At 37.0% G+C, this 19,889-nt stretch overlaps 1 protein-coding gene across 2 annotated transcripts; it reads right to left on the bottom strand.

Annotated features, from left to right (window-relative positions):
- Positions 1-262: 262 nt before the first annotated feature.
- tbc1d14 (TBC1 domain family, member 14) lies at positions 263-19,298 on the bottom strand. Of its 2 annotated transcripts, XM_042728022.1 has the most exons (15): positions 18,750-19,298; positions 18,390-18,491; positions 14,507-15,221; positions 12,262-12,388; positions 9,212-9,327; positions 8,912-8,994; positions 8,643-8,760; positions 8,104-8,210; positions 5,501-5,587; positions 5,187-5,281; positions 5,036-5,107; positions 3,953-4,081; positions 3,742-3,851; positions 3,399-3,657; positions 263-2,059 (listed from the first exon to the last, which is right to left on the bottom strand). In XM_042728022.1, exons 2-15 carry the CDS (start codon positions 18,427-18,429, stop codon positions 2,003-2,005), a joined length of 2,115 nt encoding a protein of 704 aa, XP_042583956.1. In that variant the 5' UTR covers positions 18,430-18,491; positions 18,750-19,298; the 3' UTR covers positions 263-2,002. The 2 variants fall into 2 exon arrangements, with proteins under 2 accessions (XP_042583956.1, XP_042583957.1); XM_042728023.1 differs by lacking the exons at positions 12,262-12,388; positions 14,507-15,221; positions 18,390-18,491; positions 18,750-19,298 and adding an exon at positions 10,633-11,056.
- Between the last annotated feature and the right edge of the window lie 591 nt (positions 19,299-19,889).

Genomic DNA, 19,889 nt, shown 5'->3' with positions numbered 1-19,889 from the left:
CAAGTGTGGGAATGCATGCACACAGTCTGCTCTGCACATTTTTCAGTCTTCATACAGTGTTGATACAGAAGAATAAAAAGTTTACATTAAATAGTTTGGACTGGCCAGTTATTCATATGTGGGCACAGACGCATTTCACATTTTGAACAGCATGAATTGTTTATGATGGTGCGCAAACTCAACAACAAATAACATACACACACACACACACACACACACACACACACACACGTAATCTTCCAAAAATTATACACACACACACACACACACACACACACACACACACGTAATCTTTCATTAAACTTAAGATTGTCTTCACACCTTTTATTGTACATGAACCCAAACAACTGAAAGCACTGGATATATATGAAGTCTTTAAAGTTGTTTTTCTGAGTTATGGAAGTTATTTCAAAACCTTGTACTTAAGGCAAAAAATAAAAAGCCATCGACTTAAAGCTCCTGGTGTGTGTTCCCCAGATATAAAAATAGGCTATTTAAATATTGAGGGCAATGAATAATCTGATTATAATGAAAACAGCCAACATTAACACAAAACACGTTCCTGGGGTTCCTATATGGTAATGAACAAGAAACAAAACATGAAATAGCAGAGAGCATAGTAAAGACGACAGTGAAAATCTATGGAAAAGAAAAAAAGAAAAGATTTTGCAAAGCAGCTTATTGCAGTAGTGTGGTTAAGACCACAGAAAAGGTGGGAGGTTTTCCTTCGATCACAGTGAACACAAAGCAGTGAAATCTCACCACATTATCTAGATAATATCTGAACATAAACTTACTTTAGAGTGTGCAAGATATCAAGTGCCCTTCAATATTCTGGTGCCTTTATAGCTTGTTTACATATTACTGTGTACATACAGTAAACACACTTACACTCTCTGAGGATATGATATTTAGGTCTTTTTCCTCACAAAAATAATCCATGAACTTCCATGAATTCTAATTAATATAATAAATAAGCATCTGAATGTTTAACGTGATACTGTCAATACAAAATCACTTCTCTAAACTTAAAAAAAAAGTGAAAAATGCTGTTATTGCTGTTACATATTATGGTCCCAAAAATTAGGCCAGTTTAGTGCATGTTATTTACATGAAACAAGTAAAGACTATTAAGTATTATAACATGGTATTTGATACATTTCGAATAATTTCGGTATTTGAAACATTTTCTGATTTTAATCTCAATTTGATGAGGTGTTGAATGTCAAGAATAATTTACTGAGAGGCTTGTTTCTCTGTTATTGAGATGTCAAGCATAATGCTGTGAAACCACCGTCATCACTGAACTCATAATCCTACTCAATCTTTCATCTACCTTCTTTTCAACACTTCAACCACCATGAGATCCAAGCTGCACCACAATGTTAAAGCCACATTCATTATGCTAAAGTCCTGTTCTGGAAGCATGAATTGAAACCAAATTTTGTAACTTCAGAAACCCTAGTATTCCAGAATGTTTGGTTTTGGACTGGCACAACACTTTCTATAATAAAAAAAAAAGAGAGAAAAGTAAAAAGGGACAGAGAATTCAGTAACAATACCATGCACACAGCAATATCTTTCAGTATCCGCTCAAATCTCTGAATAAAGAGATTTGTGAGACAGAGAACAGAAACACAGATTACAGACAGGGAGTAAGAGGTAGAATAAATAATAGCTCAGTGTGCAAGAAGTCTTAGAAACAATGGTAAAAACAACATAAAAACAACCTCAGAAAACCACAGCAAAACAGATTTTATTTTGCTTAAATGCAAATGCCTCGTTTAAGCTGAGCGAGGCAGAAAAGAAAGTAATGAGAGGACAGAGACACTGCCACACCTAACTGACATTCATGTGATGTGTTGCCTCTGTTCCAGCCCTGTGAGGTCAGTTTGTATGGAAGAGGACACATACAGTGGCTACTGGAACTGATATTCTCTGATGAGGAGTACCCATGCACAGTCTACATGAGTTTCACTCTTAGTCTCTGTGAGGTTCATCCTTAGCGTTTCAGTAGTGGACTGCCACGGTCCTGTCCTTTCTGCAAAGCCTGAAGAACCTAGAGGTACATAAAGAATCCTTTTTTAACTAAAATATAATTCAGAAAGTACTCAGACCCTCTCATTTTTTCATACTTTGTTGCAGCCTTGTGCAAAAATGCTTTTAAATTCAGTTTTTTAATACATTTGCAGAGTTATTACAAATCTAGTGTCTGCTTTGTCATTCCAGTTTATGAAGAGTGAAAAAAAAAAAAAAAAAAAAAAAAAAAAACATTTTACCTGCATAAGGCTGCAATGTAAAAATCGGCTTTAGATGCACAAAAGTCACGTACTGACCGATTTTCACGTGCGATTTGTGTTTGTTTGTCCTGAAGCTCGTGGCTGCTGTTAAATGCACTTTTATGATAAGAAATTGATGTAAACACAGTCAGTTATGTTTTCAGAACAGGACAAAACATCTGATATGTGGAAATAGATCTGTGCATTAGTGTGAATGCAGTCTATTAAAGCTGCCAGTGTCTATGATCTCATCAGTAATAATCAAATGGCAGTTATGCTTAGAAAAAAGAAAAACCCATAACTTTGATTATCATTAAACTTTCAATACTTGAAGCCCCCCCAGATTCTGAAAGTGCTTTTTGTTTATCACTTGTAATGTTCTTTCCCTCTCCTTTAATACTTTATATTTGCTTGTATGTTTTGAAGCTATATTTACTTTTAATTCTTAACAATAATTAATTATATATGAATTCATTCTTTTAAAAAGTAGCCTGCTTATATAATTGAAAAAAAATACACAAAATAAATTTTATATAATCGTGAAACCAGTGCCGATTCACACCCCTAATATATAAATACAAATATATATGCAGGAAGTCGTGGCCTAGTGGTTAGAAAGTTTGAGTGTGTGTGTTCAGTGCTGTGTGTGTGTGTGCACTTTGGATGGGTTAAATTCAGAGCACGAATTCTGAGTATGGGTCACCATACTTGGCTGTATGTCACGTCACAATACCCTTTAATTCAGTATATATTTTAAATAGTGCGGTCAAATAATTAATCACAATTAATCGCATCCAAAATAAGTTTTTGTTTACATAATATATGCATGAATACTGTGTATATTTATTATGAATATATAAAAACACACACATATACAGAATATATTTTGAAAATGTTTCCACGTATATTTTATATATATATATATATATATATATATATTCATATAAATTTCTTAAATATATACATGCATGTGTGTGTACTTATATATACACATAATAAACATACACAGTACACACAGTAAACAAAAACTTTTATTTTGGATGCGATTGATCGTTTGACAGCACTAATTTTAATGCATGTAATGTGTTTATGTGTGATTGTTTATAAAAAGATGCGCACTTGTGCCCATTTCTTGTTCTTGCTGTTCATGTTGATGGTGGTTGTGTTGGAGAAGATCTCCTCAGCAGAGATGTATTCCGGCAGGCGCGTCAGGAACTGAGCGATGTGGATGAAGTCCATGTGTGTGAGGATGTCCTCGTAAAGACGCAGAATCCCCAGTGCTGTGCGGAAGAGAAATTCATCGCCATCACGACAGAACACGTCCCACACTCGGCACGCAATGTCCAGTGGGAGAGATTTACTGTACAAGGTGAAGATCCTACACAGACAAGAGCAGATCTATGATCAATACATCTCTACCTCAAAACAATTTCTGACAGAAGAAACAAAGTAACACACTTACCAGTCAATTAAATAAATATCAGAGGACAGGTTGTTATTTTTAAAATGTGCAAAAAGCTTTGGTAGATTTTCTTCAAAGAACACTTCAAAAGCTGCAAAGTATGTCAACATCTATAAGAGAAGAAAAAAAGAGCATATGAAGAGTCTTGACTAATGACTATTTTCTTATTGATCGCACAACTTAAAAGACTTCAAGACTGCTCATAACTCACAAGGCTGTGGTCCACTCTGTAGAAAGCCATTTGACAAGGCTTGTTCAACAAATTGGCAAAAGCAATGAAGGCATCAGCAATGTCCATGTTGAGAATCAACACTGCTGCTATAAAGGACATTCCTTGCACCTACACAACAAACACATAATACAGATTAAAAATATGAGGATTTATCTTTAACGCTAATCTTGAAATGATGAACGAGTGAGGTTAACAAAATAGCATCTATTCCTACCCCTAAAACAAAACGCTTTAGCCGCTAAACGTCAGAACAGAGCTTCCTTTCTGTATTCACACTTCTGACAACAAGCACAGATGCAGCATGCATCTTAATAACGGTCATGTTCAACAAGTACACTACTGGTCAAAATTTTCGAATAATTAAGACTTTTTAATGTTTTTACTCTATTTTTGATCAAATAAAAATGCAGCCATGGTGAGCATAAGACACATGGTTAAAAAAAAATCTTATTCTTTCAATCAATTCAAACATTTGAATTTAATGTTTTTTCACTTAAAGTTTTTATTTTTATTCTTCATGCAAACTTATTAAACTAGGCAGCTAAAATATATTAGATATTCTAATTTAAATTGTTGCATCATACCAGTGGAGGTGTTTGCTTAAGTAACATTAAGAGTGTGACAGAATAACAGAAAATATGTTCTCAGTTTATCTTTGCATTTTTGCAGTTTATAATATGACCTAATATACACCCACCATCTATGTGGAGGTGCAAGAGCACTTTGGCCAACAAATGATATTGCGGTTTGTGAGCAGGATGTAAGAGGGCTGTGCAGCACACATTGCTCATCGTTCTCAGATGTGCAACATTATTAATTCTAAGGGTCTGCTTAAACACGTGCGTAATAGCTGGAACAGAACCAACTGTACGACACAGCATCTCTGTCAGTTTCTGTTTTACTCTGTAAACATCTCTTTGTATGAGTCAATACTCAAGCTAACTGAGGTTTAGATGAAATATGGGTCATAGAGGGATAAAGAGAGATTTCGCTTGTAAACAGTGCAGTGGTGCAGAACACATTTAAAAAACATTAGACATCACTTGGATAAACAAGACTTACATATCCCACATCAGGACGATAGCAAGTGTAAGCTCCCAGAATGCTGTGCAGTACATCATGGTATGGGCCTCCCTGAAAATAAAACCCCAAAATATGATGACACAATTGTCAGCAGATGATATAAAACTCCAGAAACAACAATGCAGCATACCTGTTGGAAGATACAGAGATTGGGAAAGGTTCTGGAAATGTCTAACTTGATCAGTTCTAGACTGGCCTCTCGGTCAGCATGAGACAAGCCTGCATCTGAAAAAATAGCAATTAGTAGTCACAAAAGGGAATTAAAGCAAAGGAGTTTAACAGCAACGAAAGCTGCTGATAAAGGGGAGAAATAAATGAAAATAAAAAAAAAGTAAAAGAGTAAAAAAGGATAATAAATTAAAAAAGTTATTCAAGCAAAAGAGAGGAGAAAAACCATGTACCATGTGCTTGGAAAAATAAAAATGAAGAATGCCTAACAATCACCTTCACTCTCTGTTTCTGCAGCAGCTGTTGGGGCTACAAAGGCATTCCACTTTTCTTTGGCTCTCGCCAAACAGATGTTATACAGCTCTGTTTAAAACACATACACATAAATAAGTAATATTTACATTTAAATAAAAAAAATATATTTACATATACAAATCTAAATATAATTAAACTAAAAAACAATCCGCACTCTCAAAAACAGAGGACACTGGGTTTAACACACTGAAGAAACATTTGTGGGGTTTCCTTATTGATGATAGATGTATAATAAAATGTAAAAAGAAGACTGTTTTTGTGAGTGCAGATCACGGTTTCATATACTATATAAAAAGTTCAATTATCAAGTAATTTAATAGACTGACGCACCAAAATAAAAGATCAAGTGACGGAAGATCATTTGTGGAACTACATCTGTAAATCTAAAATCTAAAATCAATATTTGCTTTGTAATGAGACCCCCTAGTGATACAGTTTGGTTATTACATGAAACTTTTCATGAATCAAATTTCATAAAAGTGTAAGTATAATGGCATTGTGTTTAAATAAAGGCAATGTTTAAACAATAATGTAAAACTTCCCATAATCAATCATAGTCTTCAGAATCATTTGCTATTCAACATTTTCACCATTCGTGCAATTAAAATTTCTATACTTTTCTACTCATAATTACAACAGATCACTTTTGCAAAAACATTTAAACCACAACAGTTTTCTATGCAGAGTTCTCACAGTAAACAACCACAAAAGCAATTGATTATCACTGCATACAACATTATTACCATTAAATCACCAAAATCGAGAAGCTGGAGAGGACAGTCAGTTCTTATATCAAGAAGTGGCTTGGACTCATGGGAAAAGTGCTCTGGAACTGCCTGTCTCTAGCCTCATTGAAGAGTACAAGTGCACCAAAGTGAGAATGGACATGACCCTGACCGAGTCTCTAGATGCTATAATACAAGCGGCTGGACCCTGACTGAGGCCATACAGCAGGCAAAATCTGCTCTCAGGCATGGAGACATTGTAGAACAGATGCAGCAGGGAAGAGGGGGTTTTGGACTTGGGACAAGCCGACCCATATGGTACAAAGCAACATCCGCCCAGAGGAGTAAACTGATAGTAGCCGAGGTCCAGCAGCAAGAGGAGACAGAGAGATGCACAAAGGCTGTCTCGCAGTCCAAACAGAGACAGAGGACTAACTGGGAAAATCTGGAGCAACGTAAACTCACCTGGAAGGATCTTTGGGAGATGGAAGGAAGCAGACTGAGCTTCATCAGAGCCACCTAAAATGTTCTCCCCACACCCAAGAACCTAAACCAATGGATTGGAGAAGATCCATCATGTCCTCTCTGTCAAACCACAGCAAAGCTAAGGCATATCCTCGTCAGCTGCAAAACCAGTCTTTCCCAAGAACGTTACACTTGGAGGCACAATCATGTTCTGAGATAACTACCAATTATCCTGGAGGGAAGGAGAATCACCACCAATGCACTCCCTCCTCCAACACCTGGATTCTCAAAAGCCACCACCTTCGTAAGAGCAGAACAGCTTCCAGTAAAGCCAACTACAAAAATGGAAACTACCCTGCTGGACACTGTCCGGGAATGGAAAATGCAGGTTGATCTGGACCAGAAGCTCAGCTTTCCACCTGAGATAATCACAACTATCCTCAGGCCAGACCTAATACTGTGGTCAACCTCACAAAAGTCCTTGTTCATCGTGGAACTAACTGTGTCATGGGAGACTGCAATTGGTGAAGCAAATGAACGTAAAAGGCTGAAGTATTCAGACTTATTAACCGAAGTAGTACAACAGGCTGGCGAACACAGTTGCTCTCCGTAGAGGCTGGGTGCAGAGGTTTTGTAGCCACGGCAACAAGCAGGCTACTGAAGGGGTTGGGAGTCAGAGGACAGGCCTTACGACAAGCCATTAGGTCACTGTCAGAGGCTGCTGAGCGAAGCAGCAACTGGCTGTGGCTAAAAAGGAAGGATTCCAAAAGGGCTGCAAAATGACCTTAAGGGGTAAAAGCAGAGGGGAGCGCATCTGGGACACCAGGTGTTGCTGTTGAGCCCTTTGGAGGTGCCGTGGGCCTATCAACGAAACACAGAGGAAGGAAGGTTCCCACCTGAGGACTCCAATGAAGTGATTACCCCTACTCTCCAATCAAGATGTCAACAAGGTGCTGATTATTCTAAGGGATTGTACTATCAAGTCCTACATGCTCAACTTTACCATTAAAACATTACATTAATATAGGTTCAAAATTGTTTACAGCTGCAAGTTTACAGTATAAATTATTTGTGGTTTTTGTAATAATAAAAAATAATACAGGAGAAAAGTTTAAACAAAGACTAATCAAACCACATCAAACCACAGGACGCTGCTTGTGAAACACCATGAACAAAACAAAACCACAATACAAAGTGATTTATAGAATTACACACAAAATACACATTTAAAAGAAAAGAAAAAAACTTCATATTTAACATTCTTTTTAATTTGGAATTAAAAATAAATTACGTCCAAAGTAATCTTTTCCTGTATGTGCTTATCCAGTATGTGTGAGGTGTGTGTGATAAAGCACACATAAAACACATTCATACCATCTGTGATGTTTAGTTCATTGCCTATCGCTAGACTCCAGACTTTGCCCCTCACACTGGGTGGCAGACCCTGCCACCACAAATCCCTCACCCGCTTAGATGAACACCTGGAATAGTGAAGAATGACAGAGTGAAGCAAGTCATCATTTTATATATTTTTGTTTTTATATATTTTTTTCTCTAAGCATATTTTAATTGTTACATTGTTTATTTAATTTTTGGTCTTTCACCCACTTGTATGTTTTATTCACAGGGATGGCAGAGAGATCATTGGACATAATAAGGATAAGAGCTGTATCTGATTCAAACACACATTGCTCACATGAGCACCTGAGCTCAACATGTCAGCACACATGGCATGCACTAAATTCTAGTCCATGTCTCTCACTAGTTGGTCAGTACACCTCTTGCCAAATATTACTCTCCTTAGAATTTTTTGGCTCTTCTTTGATCTATTGTCTGTTATTTAATTATATGGAATGTCAAGAATATTTGATTGTGTGATATATTGTATCAATGACTCTTGTGTGCAGACTCACATGCTTTGCCAGTTGGGCAATATCTCCTGACTCCAGGTGAGAGCAGCATTGCCGATGCTTTCCTCTAGTTTACACCTGTCCTCTAGTTGTTTTTTCCGTTTCTGGGCGTCTTTCAGCTCTGCACAGAAACACACACATGTAGTGAGAGAGGAGGAACGGAAGTCAAATGGAAATGTGTTTCAACAAGATTCAATTTCAGCTTTTGCAACAGCGCCCTCTACAGCAAAAAACTGGACACACAGGCACAAACAAATGTGTGAAAAAGTCACCTCTCTTCTTTGCCTGAGCTACCATCTCCTCATATTCTTGTCTGTGTTTCTGGGCTTCTTCCTCAGGCTTTGCAGGAAGATTCCTACACACAGATACATAATAACTGTCAACAGACGTATACATTACTAATTGTGAGAGAAAACATTCTAAAACACTTTACATTAATAACTCCTTTATTATTCATTATCTACTGTACTGCATGGTATAACATTGCATGCAAGATGGAATTGATTTTTTGTTCTAGGACAATACAGGAATGAGAGGTTTCAGGACAGGAGGAGATATACGAAAGCACTTACGCTGGCCGGTTCTCCAGTATGAGGGCTGTGGTTGAAAGTGGCTCAAAGTCCAGGTTCCTTCTTAAATTCTTCTTGGGAGATATGGAACTGCTTGATTGTCCACTCCTTTCATATTCTTCCAAAACAAATAATAAAATAAATAATTAAATAAATAAAAATAATGTACAATAAATACATTTTAGGAATCATCTATAAAATAATGAAAATATAATAAAGCAAACATATAAATAATCTTATGATAAAAAACAACTGTTAACACATTTCAGTCATGAGAAGCAAGGGCCAACACTGTATATAGCCCAAAGAATTACAACAAACAATACACTTTCAAACAGTCCAAGGCCAGCTGGATGAATCTAAAAAAAAAAAAAAAAAAAAAGAAAAAAAATCTGGTAATGCGCCAAAAAAAAAAAAAAAAAACAAAGAATACTTTTTAAAGAGGTTTTTACAACTGTCATTTTTTTCCATTTAACTCTGATTAATGAAATAGTTTTGTAATATTTTAATGTAATCTGCATAAAAGAAAAACAATACAACATATACAATACAAATAAAAAAAATAACACTTTACCATTAAAAATTTTAATAATTATTTCCCATATTGTACTGAGATGATTTTGGATTATGGCAATGAGGCTTAATCCTCAAGAAAATGATAATTAAAAATGACATTTCTAGGTATTAGACATAAGAACTTCGTGGAACTAATGCTTTCACAAGTTTTTAACATCCAGGGTTTTTGCCACACAATACTTTTCACAACCTGCACAAGTGGAAGCAGAAGTTCTCAAACCAGCAGGAACTGTGAAAAATAACACTCTTTGCAAACACAATGTGTCACAAATAAAATAAGAACAACTTGCTACTGTTACAGCATTTGAGTTTCTTTACAAAGTCTCATGTCACACACTGTCCACCTGAATAGTAATCTGTGCTCACTCTGCATCCATCTTTAAATCCCCTGATTCTGAAGTAACCTGTCTGATCTGTGTCTCTGAACAAAACGAAGATAAAGAAATAAGTTTTGTTTTATTTATGCAGTCAGAAAGCACATACTATCACTCATGAGTGAATATAAATATTTAATTTGCCCCAGCACTGCACTCTCTCAGAGATAAAACTATAGACAAAATGACCTACATTTCAACTATGAGCCAAATGTGTATAAGAAAAGGACATAAGGTAAGATTAGACGGGAAACTCCTGATAAGTTAAGAGTGAAAGAGGGACAGCAAACCAAAGAAACAGGACAACAATATAATTCACAAACACACACAAATGTGCCTACACATGAACACCAGGTACATCTCTCTCCACCTCAATTCCTCCATACAAATGCTCTTTTTTCTCTCCCTTCTCATTCTCCTCGCCTCTTTTATCAGACAGAAAACAAGGAATGAAAAAAAGAGAAAAGAACTCACCATGAACGCTGCAGTGCTGTTGAGACATTCAGAATCCAGCGTTTCAGACACTATACTCTACACCATTGCTGTATTTCAGCTACAAGCTTAAGTGCCTTTTAGACCGAAAGGCAAGGCACAGCAGCAGAAGACGACCGCAAGGAATATGGGACACACCCTGAGAAACAGTAGCATGACACTACTGTGCTCCTGCTCCTCTGCTGTTATTGCGGTCTCACTCCTGCTAAGTTACTTGACACTGTTTTCCTTGCCCTCTTTCTCTCTACTTAAACACGCACCCAACTGGGAGGTCCTACATCAGAGGGATCGGAGGACCAGACCTTGTCCCATGCACCTGCTGTGTCAATATGTGTGTGTGTGCATGCTAATGTTACTCGTCATCATCACAGTGCTGAGAGAGGATCCATGATTTACAGGCAGCCATATTAATTGATTCCAGCTATTAGGAGCTCAAGGCTCTCTGCAATGCAGTCTCATGTGATCAGTGCACTCTGTGCTCCGCTGTGCATGTCTGAGTCGTGTACAAAGATGATAAATAACCTGCTTTGCGTGGCTGGTGTGTCATCAGTTCTCATGAGCTTCCATTGATTCAAATAAAATATAACAAGGAACATTCTAACAACTAACCACTTTAGTATCTTGAGACTTTACAATTAAAACAAGTAAAGGGACTACAAACAGGTTGAATATTGCAATATTTAAAGTCAAATGCACTGATGCAGGACAGAAGTGCATAATATTAAGCTAATCTTAACTCATCTCTTCCTATAAGCCACTGCTACAGAGCCTGAATAAACCAGCAGCTCTAAACCTGTCACCCAATACCCCAGTCTTCCATTACAGCTGCAGAGAACAAAAACAAGAGATAAAAGCAGGAGGTGGATGTGGATGAAATCTAGATGGACACGGGGCGGCTGAATCAGGGGGTTCGAATTACCTAAAGCAAACAGCAGGCCTGTATACAGGAAACAAAGCCCCATTCACAACAATATCATAACTCTGCATTTGATTGATTCATGCATAATGAATCAAAACGAAAAATCTAAAACTGATATAAACTAATCTTTAAACATGTTTCACTGTTAAAATAATTTCTTCCAGCTGAGAAAAACATTTTAAGCAGTCATGGGAGGAAAGTGTTACCCTGCACATTTCTGACATCGAAGAGACATGCCAAATAAAAACTATTTGTTCTTAAATTGGCTCAAAGTATCAAACAAGTTTGATATCCTCAGACTGGACATCAGTGTCTGTGTCCAACATACACTACACTGCAAAATCTGTCAACTCTGACAGTCCAAATCTGCAGACTAGCTAAAATCTGGCTCTGACTTCACCAGACAGCAAATTAAGGCAAAAACCTGGGCAAACATTATGTAGTGTATCTCAGCCTTTAGTTTAAAAGTAGCTTTGTTAAAGAGGATCCGAAATCACATTTACATGGCAGAAACATTCAAATGGGTAGGGCAAAACTTAATGTACATCATAAAAATACACTGAATACAGAAACTCTATTTTCACAATTTCGTTTTTTTTTTCCTACTACATGAAAAGAACATTTAAAAAATAAGCTACATTGCATTTTGACTTCTTGTGAGATCTTGTATGAGTGCAGGTGTGTGAATATACCTTTTGTATTTTCCTGGAGTCTTTAACTGAAAGTTCTTTATGTGGAACTATACCAAACAGCTTCCAGCCAGGCTCTCTCTGTTCTTCCTGTGCACCCGTATCCTTCATCCTCTTAGCAAAAAGACTCTTACAAATATAGAAAAGAAACAGAAGGTCTGAGTTAATAGAGAGCAACAGCTACTGATAATTACCTTCTCTGGTGTTTTTTAAAATACATATATTTTCACTATTTTTAAAGGGGTCATATGATGCAATTTTTTCTTTCTCTCTGGAGTGTTAAAAGCTCTTGGTAGATAAAGAAGATCTGTTAAGTTGCAAAAAAAAAAAAGTCTCAAATCCAAGATATTCTTTATAAAAGTTAAGGGTCAACCACACCCCCCTAAAATGGCTCATTCTAACACGCCCCCACATCACTACATCACTATGTGGGAAGATTTGCATAATGCCACCCAAATGTTCACACAAAGAAAGAAGCGTAACGTTTCTCTCTGTTGCCGCAGCTGCCATGTTGTGGAGACGCTGTGTTTCGTTGAAGTTAAACTTTGTTTGGCCTTCCAAAAGAGGACATGACTATAAATCAGTGGTTAAGTTGTATTTCAAAATTGTTCTATAAGCCTCAAACCAAAATATTCTGATGTGTGCTGTACATCTTATGGAGGATGAGGACTGTTTGCTGAACCAGTAGTCTGCAATGCCTCTGTGGCACAACGGCTGTTTCTATAAAGTGAGGCAGTTCAAACTTTGCAAGAACATTCTGGCGCTTCTGACTCACAGCCTGTAAGTATGTTTTTTATATTTAAATAATTTGTCAATGATGATTCAAACGCGAGTTTTGAGCAGTAGAGTAGGCTTTCAGTTCATTTTTAAACACATCACAAATGCAGACATGGTTTTATGTTTATGCAGCGCGATATGCAATGCAACGTGTAAAAAGACAGTATAAGTCATTCTAATCAGCAATTATGCCCCCAATGGATGCAACAAATGCCTCGTTTGTAATTGGTTTTATTTGTTTTGTCTTGTCTAGTTATGTCCGGATCGCGAACAAATCTTTCTATTTAACCGGATCTTCTTAGTGAACCGCTCGAACCAGTTCACCAAATCGAACCGAATCGTTTGAAACAATTCGCATCTCCAGTACACATTAATCCACAAATAAACTAAGTTATTCAGTTTATAAAGGTGCCTTACACTCCCTCTGACGCGAAATAAACCAAAATCTCAAGTTATTCAGTTACTCCTAACAGTACATTGACTGAACTGCTAAAAGAAAGCGATGATGGGATGTGCACAAGCAGAGCAGCTGGACTGAGTCTCATGCTGCTGGCCTGGGAGACGGCATAAGGAGCGTAACATTTCCGTCACACGCTTTAGGCATTCGGCCAATCACAACGCACTGAATAGCTGGCCAATCAGAGCACACCTTAATTTTCAGACCGATGAGCTTTGTAAAAATTGACGCGTTTCAGAAGGCGGGGCATAGAGGAGAAACTATAATGTACATTATATGGAAAATAATGTGTTTTATAAACCTTAAACCGCATAAACACATTGCATTACACCAAGTACACAAAATAATGTTCTTTATAGCAGCATCATATGACCCCTTTAAGCAATGTGAATTTCACTAAATACACAGAACAAAGAGAGAAACTGAAAAGAATACTGCACTATAGTAGAAAGTGAGGCACAAGGGGAAAAATAACATTTAAGCTGTATTAAGATGGAGAAAAGATTCAAGAAAGTCCATGTTGCAGAGATCAAAAGCGCCGGAAATTTGGAGACATGGCCACGCTATTCAGTGGCTTCTCAACATTTTTGATCTACAAGCCATTTTTTATGTTCCACAATGCTTGTGAAACAAATACATGAGTGCTTCAGCAGCTGATACTGATATGGTAATATGCAAAATCATGGGGCCAAAAGCTGAAGTATATCAGTGTTATATCAAGTACTGCATATCATAGCTGAATTGGGGCCTGCAAGAAAGTGTTATTTTTAAAAGGACAATATATTAGAAAGAAAAACATGAAAATATTAAATCACTTGTGATTTAATCAGAAACAAAAACAATTACACATTAGAAAATGCTTAAAGCTTGTTGAATAATAATAATAATAATGCAACATTATTTGAAAGGCAACATTTGGTGAAGCTCACACAATCATAAGCATAATACTACTTTACAAATCATTAGTTTCTTGGTGTGAATTTATCAACATTACAAATGCAAACGCTACGATACCTGTGGAAGAAGCTGGCGAGTGGACCCAGTCTCTTGGGTCTAGCTTCATGTGGTGTAGAGACCCCCACAGGATGCAACTGAGGGCTGCTGAGCTTGCCGCGTAAGTCAGTAGGAGATGAGAGTGAATTGTCAGAACGGTGCAAGACATCTTCATTCTCAAATGTAACAACAGCACTGGACTCGGATGTAACCATAAAGTCTAGGAAGTCCTCATTACTGACAGATAATGTGGCAGAAAACTCAGTACTTAAACTTGAAACACTGCACACTGAAATATCATCACTGCGGTTCAAAGTACCCTTGCCTGCCGCACTGGAGAGCCCACCGGCACCATAAGGACGTACCAAATCAAAGTCACAACGTGGGAAGGTGGAAGACTTGAGTATGGAGCTATCTGAAATATCCAAGTTTAGTGTTGCTGGACTATCATCATGTGGAGGTGGAAGCACCAGCTCACCAGTGGTGACTCGAGCATGAATGTGCTCAGGGGGGTTCATCTCAAGGGTGGGGATTCCAGAGTCCTGAGAGGCCAAGCTGCTGCCATCCTCATCACATGTGCCATTAAAGGAAGTGAATGATTTGCAGCTGAGGGAGACATGTGGCAGCTGAGAGTCTGAGGGCATGTGATGGTTGACATGGTTTTGGCTGAGAGGCTTCGAGGCAGTCTGCAAACACTGGTTGTGTGAAGAGTTGCTGAACGATGAGACCTGGAAATCTAGAAAGGCAAATAACAAAAGTAGATCAGTCCTTATGTGGAAAAAATAAAAAAATAAAAAACTGAACCAACAAATGTCATTTCTGCAATGTCAGATTACATACAGATTTTCATAGCATTCTGTTATGGAAATGCCAATGATGGAAATGGCATTTTTAGAGAGGGAGAAAAAAAAAAAAAAGACTCTTGCTAGTTTAATTTAACAAAAAACATTTTCTACTTTCAACATTACACCTTGACTGGAAATGACAATATAAAACTACTCTGTCTTCATACAATATACACAGTATACTGCACCAGTGTCTGAATGACTGCCTTCACTAGGGGTAAAATGGATGTTTTTGGTTAAAATGAGTGAGAAATTAAATTGGCTAAATCAATTTTACACAATAAATACTAAAATGATTAGTGTTAATGTCCTAAACTCCTGTTTAATTGTTAAGGTCATAAAGATTTAAAAAGGTAATAATATTTTATGATATTTTTTTATTTTAAGACTGACAGACTGGGTCTGGGACAACTGTAACACCATGTCTACATCAGACTACAGTGGTGCAACACTGCATGCAAATGGTGTAAAACAAACTTTATGCAGAAAATGCATCTGAAAAACCATGAATGCATCATAAAATAATAATGTTATAATAATATAATATAATATAATATAATAATATATATAATATAATATAATATAATATAATATAATAATTTAAGAGAGTTTTTAAGACAGTTTTTGCAATAAATACCATCTCTACTTATGACTTTATATTATCTCAGGGTCACTTGGACAAATATACATCAATTGTATCCTAGAAACCCATCAGGGAAAATCACACCCTAAACTGTAATTAAAAAAAAAAAAAAAATCCATATTTCCCTCAACTCTAAAACACGAAATAATAAATAAAAAACAATGCAATGCATTATTGAAAATACAGGTAAAAATTACTTCATATCATTATTCTTAACGTTAATTTTCCATTAGGTGACAGGTCTGTGGTCTCAACCCATACTATATTCCCCATATGTCAATATTCCAGGTAAACACAGTCTTCCCTCCGTAAACAACACAGCAACCTCTTGTCACACCGTCCACACCACTGACCAGCTTCTCTACATAATAAAAGAGTGACATGAAAACTCAAGTGTGCAGGGGTAGAGAAAGCAACCTGAAAGCAGACCAAAAATGTGACCCAAAGACCTGAGGAAACATCACATCAACACTCCCTCCAGCTCAACTATGAGACAGCTGTCCTCAAACATTCTTGATAATTTAGGAGACAATATATCTTCCATCAAAATTGAACAAAAATAGCTCTTTGACTTAATGAGGACAGAGGAAGAATGATTGGGGTGCATATGTCCTGAGGACATCACAGTAGCACATCACCAGGACATCAAAAACAAAGTGGAAACTAGAACATCAGCTCAAAACAAAAAAGATGGCAAAGATAATGTTTATATTGTGACTGATACGGATGCAAAATATATAATGGGAGAGGCAGCAGATAATTCGAGCTCTTCTGGTTCTTCCTCCTCAATTAAATATGGTTCAGTGTGTGCCACAGGTGTGTGCACCTGTTCATCTACCGCAAAAGAAACAAAAATGTGCATATAATCTACAAACCAAAATTTGATTGTGGATAGAACATGCCTTGACAAAGCCATGAAATCTACAACTGAAAGTGCAATCATTAACTGCAGCTTTTGACAGGACAACAATACTTTCATAGCCCAACAATACACACCTTAAACAATAACAGCGCTTTCACAATTTCAGAAGTGACCCAGCCCATACATTTCTCAAATTCAAAGAATTATTTTTGGTCTTTGAGTTTTCTGTGTTCCTGTAGTCAAAGATAAATAGCTAACTGATTTAAACGATTTTTTCTTTTTTCCAAATTAATTATTAGCTCTTTCAACTAAATCATACAGAGCTACTTCTTGGCTCTTTGAGCTTATGTGCTGCTAAAGACTGTAAAATACTACAATATCCTCATGGAACAGGACCTATACTTACTATCCTAATGATTTTTTGGCATAAAAGAAAAATCAATTATTTTGACCCATACAATGTATACAGCCCAGTGACTTAAGACTGGTTTTGTGCTCCAGGGTCAAAAATTGTTTTTCTCTGATGCAATCCCTCATAAGGCAATCAGCATCCTCTGAACTTCTCAAAACCACCAAATATAAACTGTTTTTTTAAGGAAATATGACTGCATGACAGAGATTACAGAAGTTATGGTTACAACATTTCAGGAACAATGAACAAAGTGTGCCCATTTGTATTTTGTAGATTAGACCCTACTGCAAAAGTTTTTGTGACCTCAACTGATCCTTAAATTAGACTAACTGTAAATTAAAGTATAAATTCTAATATTACTAGAAACTACTTAAAGTTAATCATTACTAACCCACCCCAAAAAACATAAAACACCTCCAATTCTCCATTGTTTTGACTGGCAATGCTTCATGGGATTGTAGTTATTCCCTTATTTAAGGCATTACATAAATAGTCTTGTATCTTCTGTCTCTTTGTCTGTTTTCCAAATACTTATTTGCTTCAAATCAAAATGTGTATCGTTGTGAATCACTACCTGGTTGTTTTTGTTCAAAGCTTTTTTTGGTTCATAGTCAGTAAATCAGGAAAATCCCTATGGGAAAATACTTCTGGTCTGGAACCATGCTTTAGAAGTGGGCGAGCACTGTTGCACTCTCTTATTCATAACTAGCAAATGTATAAACACAGAATGGCCATTGCATTTAGTACATTTGTAATCACTGATGTTCAATATAGGTTTACTTTATCAATATTGCAAGTGCTCTGAAAAACAGTTTGAAACTACCCAGTAGTCTTTTCATTCATTCATTCATTGAATTGCATGCTAGATTTCTTAATTAGTAAATACATTTTCAATGCTTCATCTGATTACACTCAAACACAGTTGAATACACACATAAACATGACTAAACTAAAAATATTTATGTGATGCATATTAGTTTATTTTTTAGTTTTGTAGTCTGTTTTTCCCCATGACTCAAAACCCAGTGATGCTAATGAGTAATAATACTAATACTGCTGTTAAGATTTGTATATCCAGACCCTAAACAAACAGCTTGGAGACTGTATCTGTCACACAGCCCACAAGGTTACTTTGAACTCACCATCATTGCTTTGACTGGACGTGTGCTCTGCTTCTGCCATGATCCTGCTGCACCTGGAAAGATGTGTGTGCGTCCATCACCTCCTCACATTTACTCCAGACCCTCCAATATACAATACAGCAAACACTATTATTAATACTGCCCGTTTTCACGAGCACTTCTGCATTTCATCTATCAACTACACTCCAAACTTCACTCAAAAGTTTTCGCCTTGCTTGTGCACTTCACTATTCCTAGGTTGAGCGAACATTAAACTTTTACAGAACGGCAAGTACGTTATCTGACTTTAAAAGGTTCAAACTCTTATCTGCGCACGAGCAACGCATACAGCGAGATACAAGCTAATGGAAAGTATCTTACCTGTTGTGACGCTGCCACCGCCATTTTAAACCATCCTCACCGATGAAGGGAAACATGCGAATCACTATTGAGAAATCCACCTGCGCTACGACTGAAGGAAGTGCTCGTCTGCGTCAAATAAAGTCAAAAACTCTTGCTACTTCCACCTGTAGAGGTAACGTCGCTTTTCAGGCACGCAAACCGTTGTCATTTAAGGAGAGGCAGAGCGTTTTGAAAGTGTTAGGACATATTGCCGACAGTCAGTAAATCAGGAAGTGACCTCCAGTGCCCCGTAGACACTGTACACACTGAGCGACGCGATGAAACTACGACGCTGCTGCTCGCGCGGACTCAGATTGTACTCTCCGCTGATTGATTATAGTTTTGTCGCGACACGTCTACACACGGCGTGAAGGTTAAGTTTGTCTATGCGTAGATATCGTTTATTGCTAGAATCCAAATAATGAAACCACAGGCGATATTTTAACAGTAACCAGTAGACAGACTGTTGCTATAGTAACTAAAACAAAGCCCTAAACCTACATCAGACTGATTAAAGTGAACGTCCCTCATTCCTCACACCAGCTTTAATGAATGCGCCTGACCATCGGCTGCAGATAGCAGTATTACACCGGTCTACTTACCAGGAGTCCAGACAGTTGTGTTTGATGTTACTGTTAGAACTACTTACTTTTAGATATATATATATATATATATATATATATATATACTTTAATTGTACTACTACCAAGAGACATATGCACTGATTTAATGCACTTGAAACATGCAACTATTTGTAGCTGGATTTTACTGTGGCTGGTACGGGAGAGGATATAACATTGTATTAGGCCTACTTTAAGCACTGAGAGAAAATACTGAGAATATCCTCTAAACCATAATTTACGGTAATTGTAAAGTCATTTTCTGTGACGGTTGTGCTGGAAAGTCTTTAAGGTCAGAGATTAAGCATTTTCCTCAGTCTGATTCTGTTAGAACCAGACTGGCCAGAGTCGAAGCTTAATGTGTACCTAGAAGTGACCTACTCAACATTTAGCTATCTGGCTAGTGATTGTAGAAATCAGACTCTCTCTTACGGTCACAAATAAACCACAAATATGATTTTTTTTTTGTTGTTGTTTATTAAAGGTTTAGAAACTTCAC

This window comes from Cyprinus carpio, chromosome B7, assembly GCF_018340385.1.
Source record: "Cyprinus carpio isolate SPL01 chromosome B7, ASM1834038v1, whole genome shotgun sequence".
Lineage (NCBI taxonomy): Eukaryota > Metazoa > Chordata > Actinopteri > Cypriniformes > Cyprinidae > Cyprinus > Cyprinus carpio.
Note: the sequence above shows the minus strand (reverse complement) of the source record. Positions and strands in the feature narration are given on the sequence as shown.

Bases quoted from the DNA above. Each gene is read 5' to 3' on its own strand.
- tbc1d14 (XM_042728022.1), bottom strand. From the start codon at position 18,429: ATGGCAGAAGCAGAGCACACGTCCAGTCAAAGCAATGATG. The intron at 8,995-9,211 runs GTAAGTGCTTTC...ATCTGTGTGTAG, and splicing joins ATACTGGAGAACCGGCCAGC to GAATCTTCCTGCAAAGCCTG. The intron at 5,282-5,500 runs GTGATTGTTAGG...CTATTTTTTCAG, and splicing joins TGCAGAAACAGAGAGTGAAG to ATGCAGGCTTGTCTCATGCT.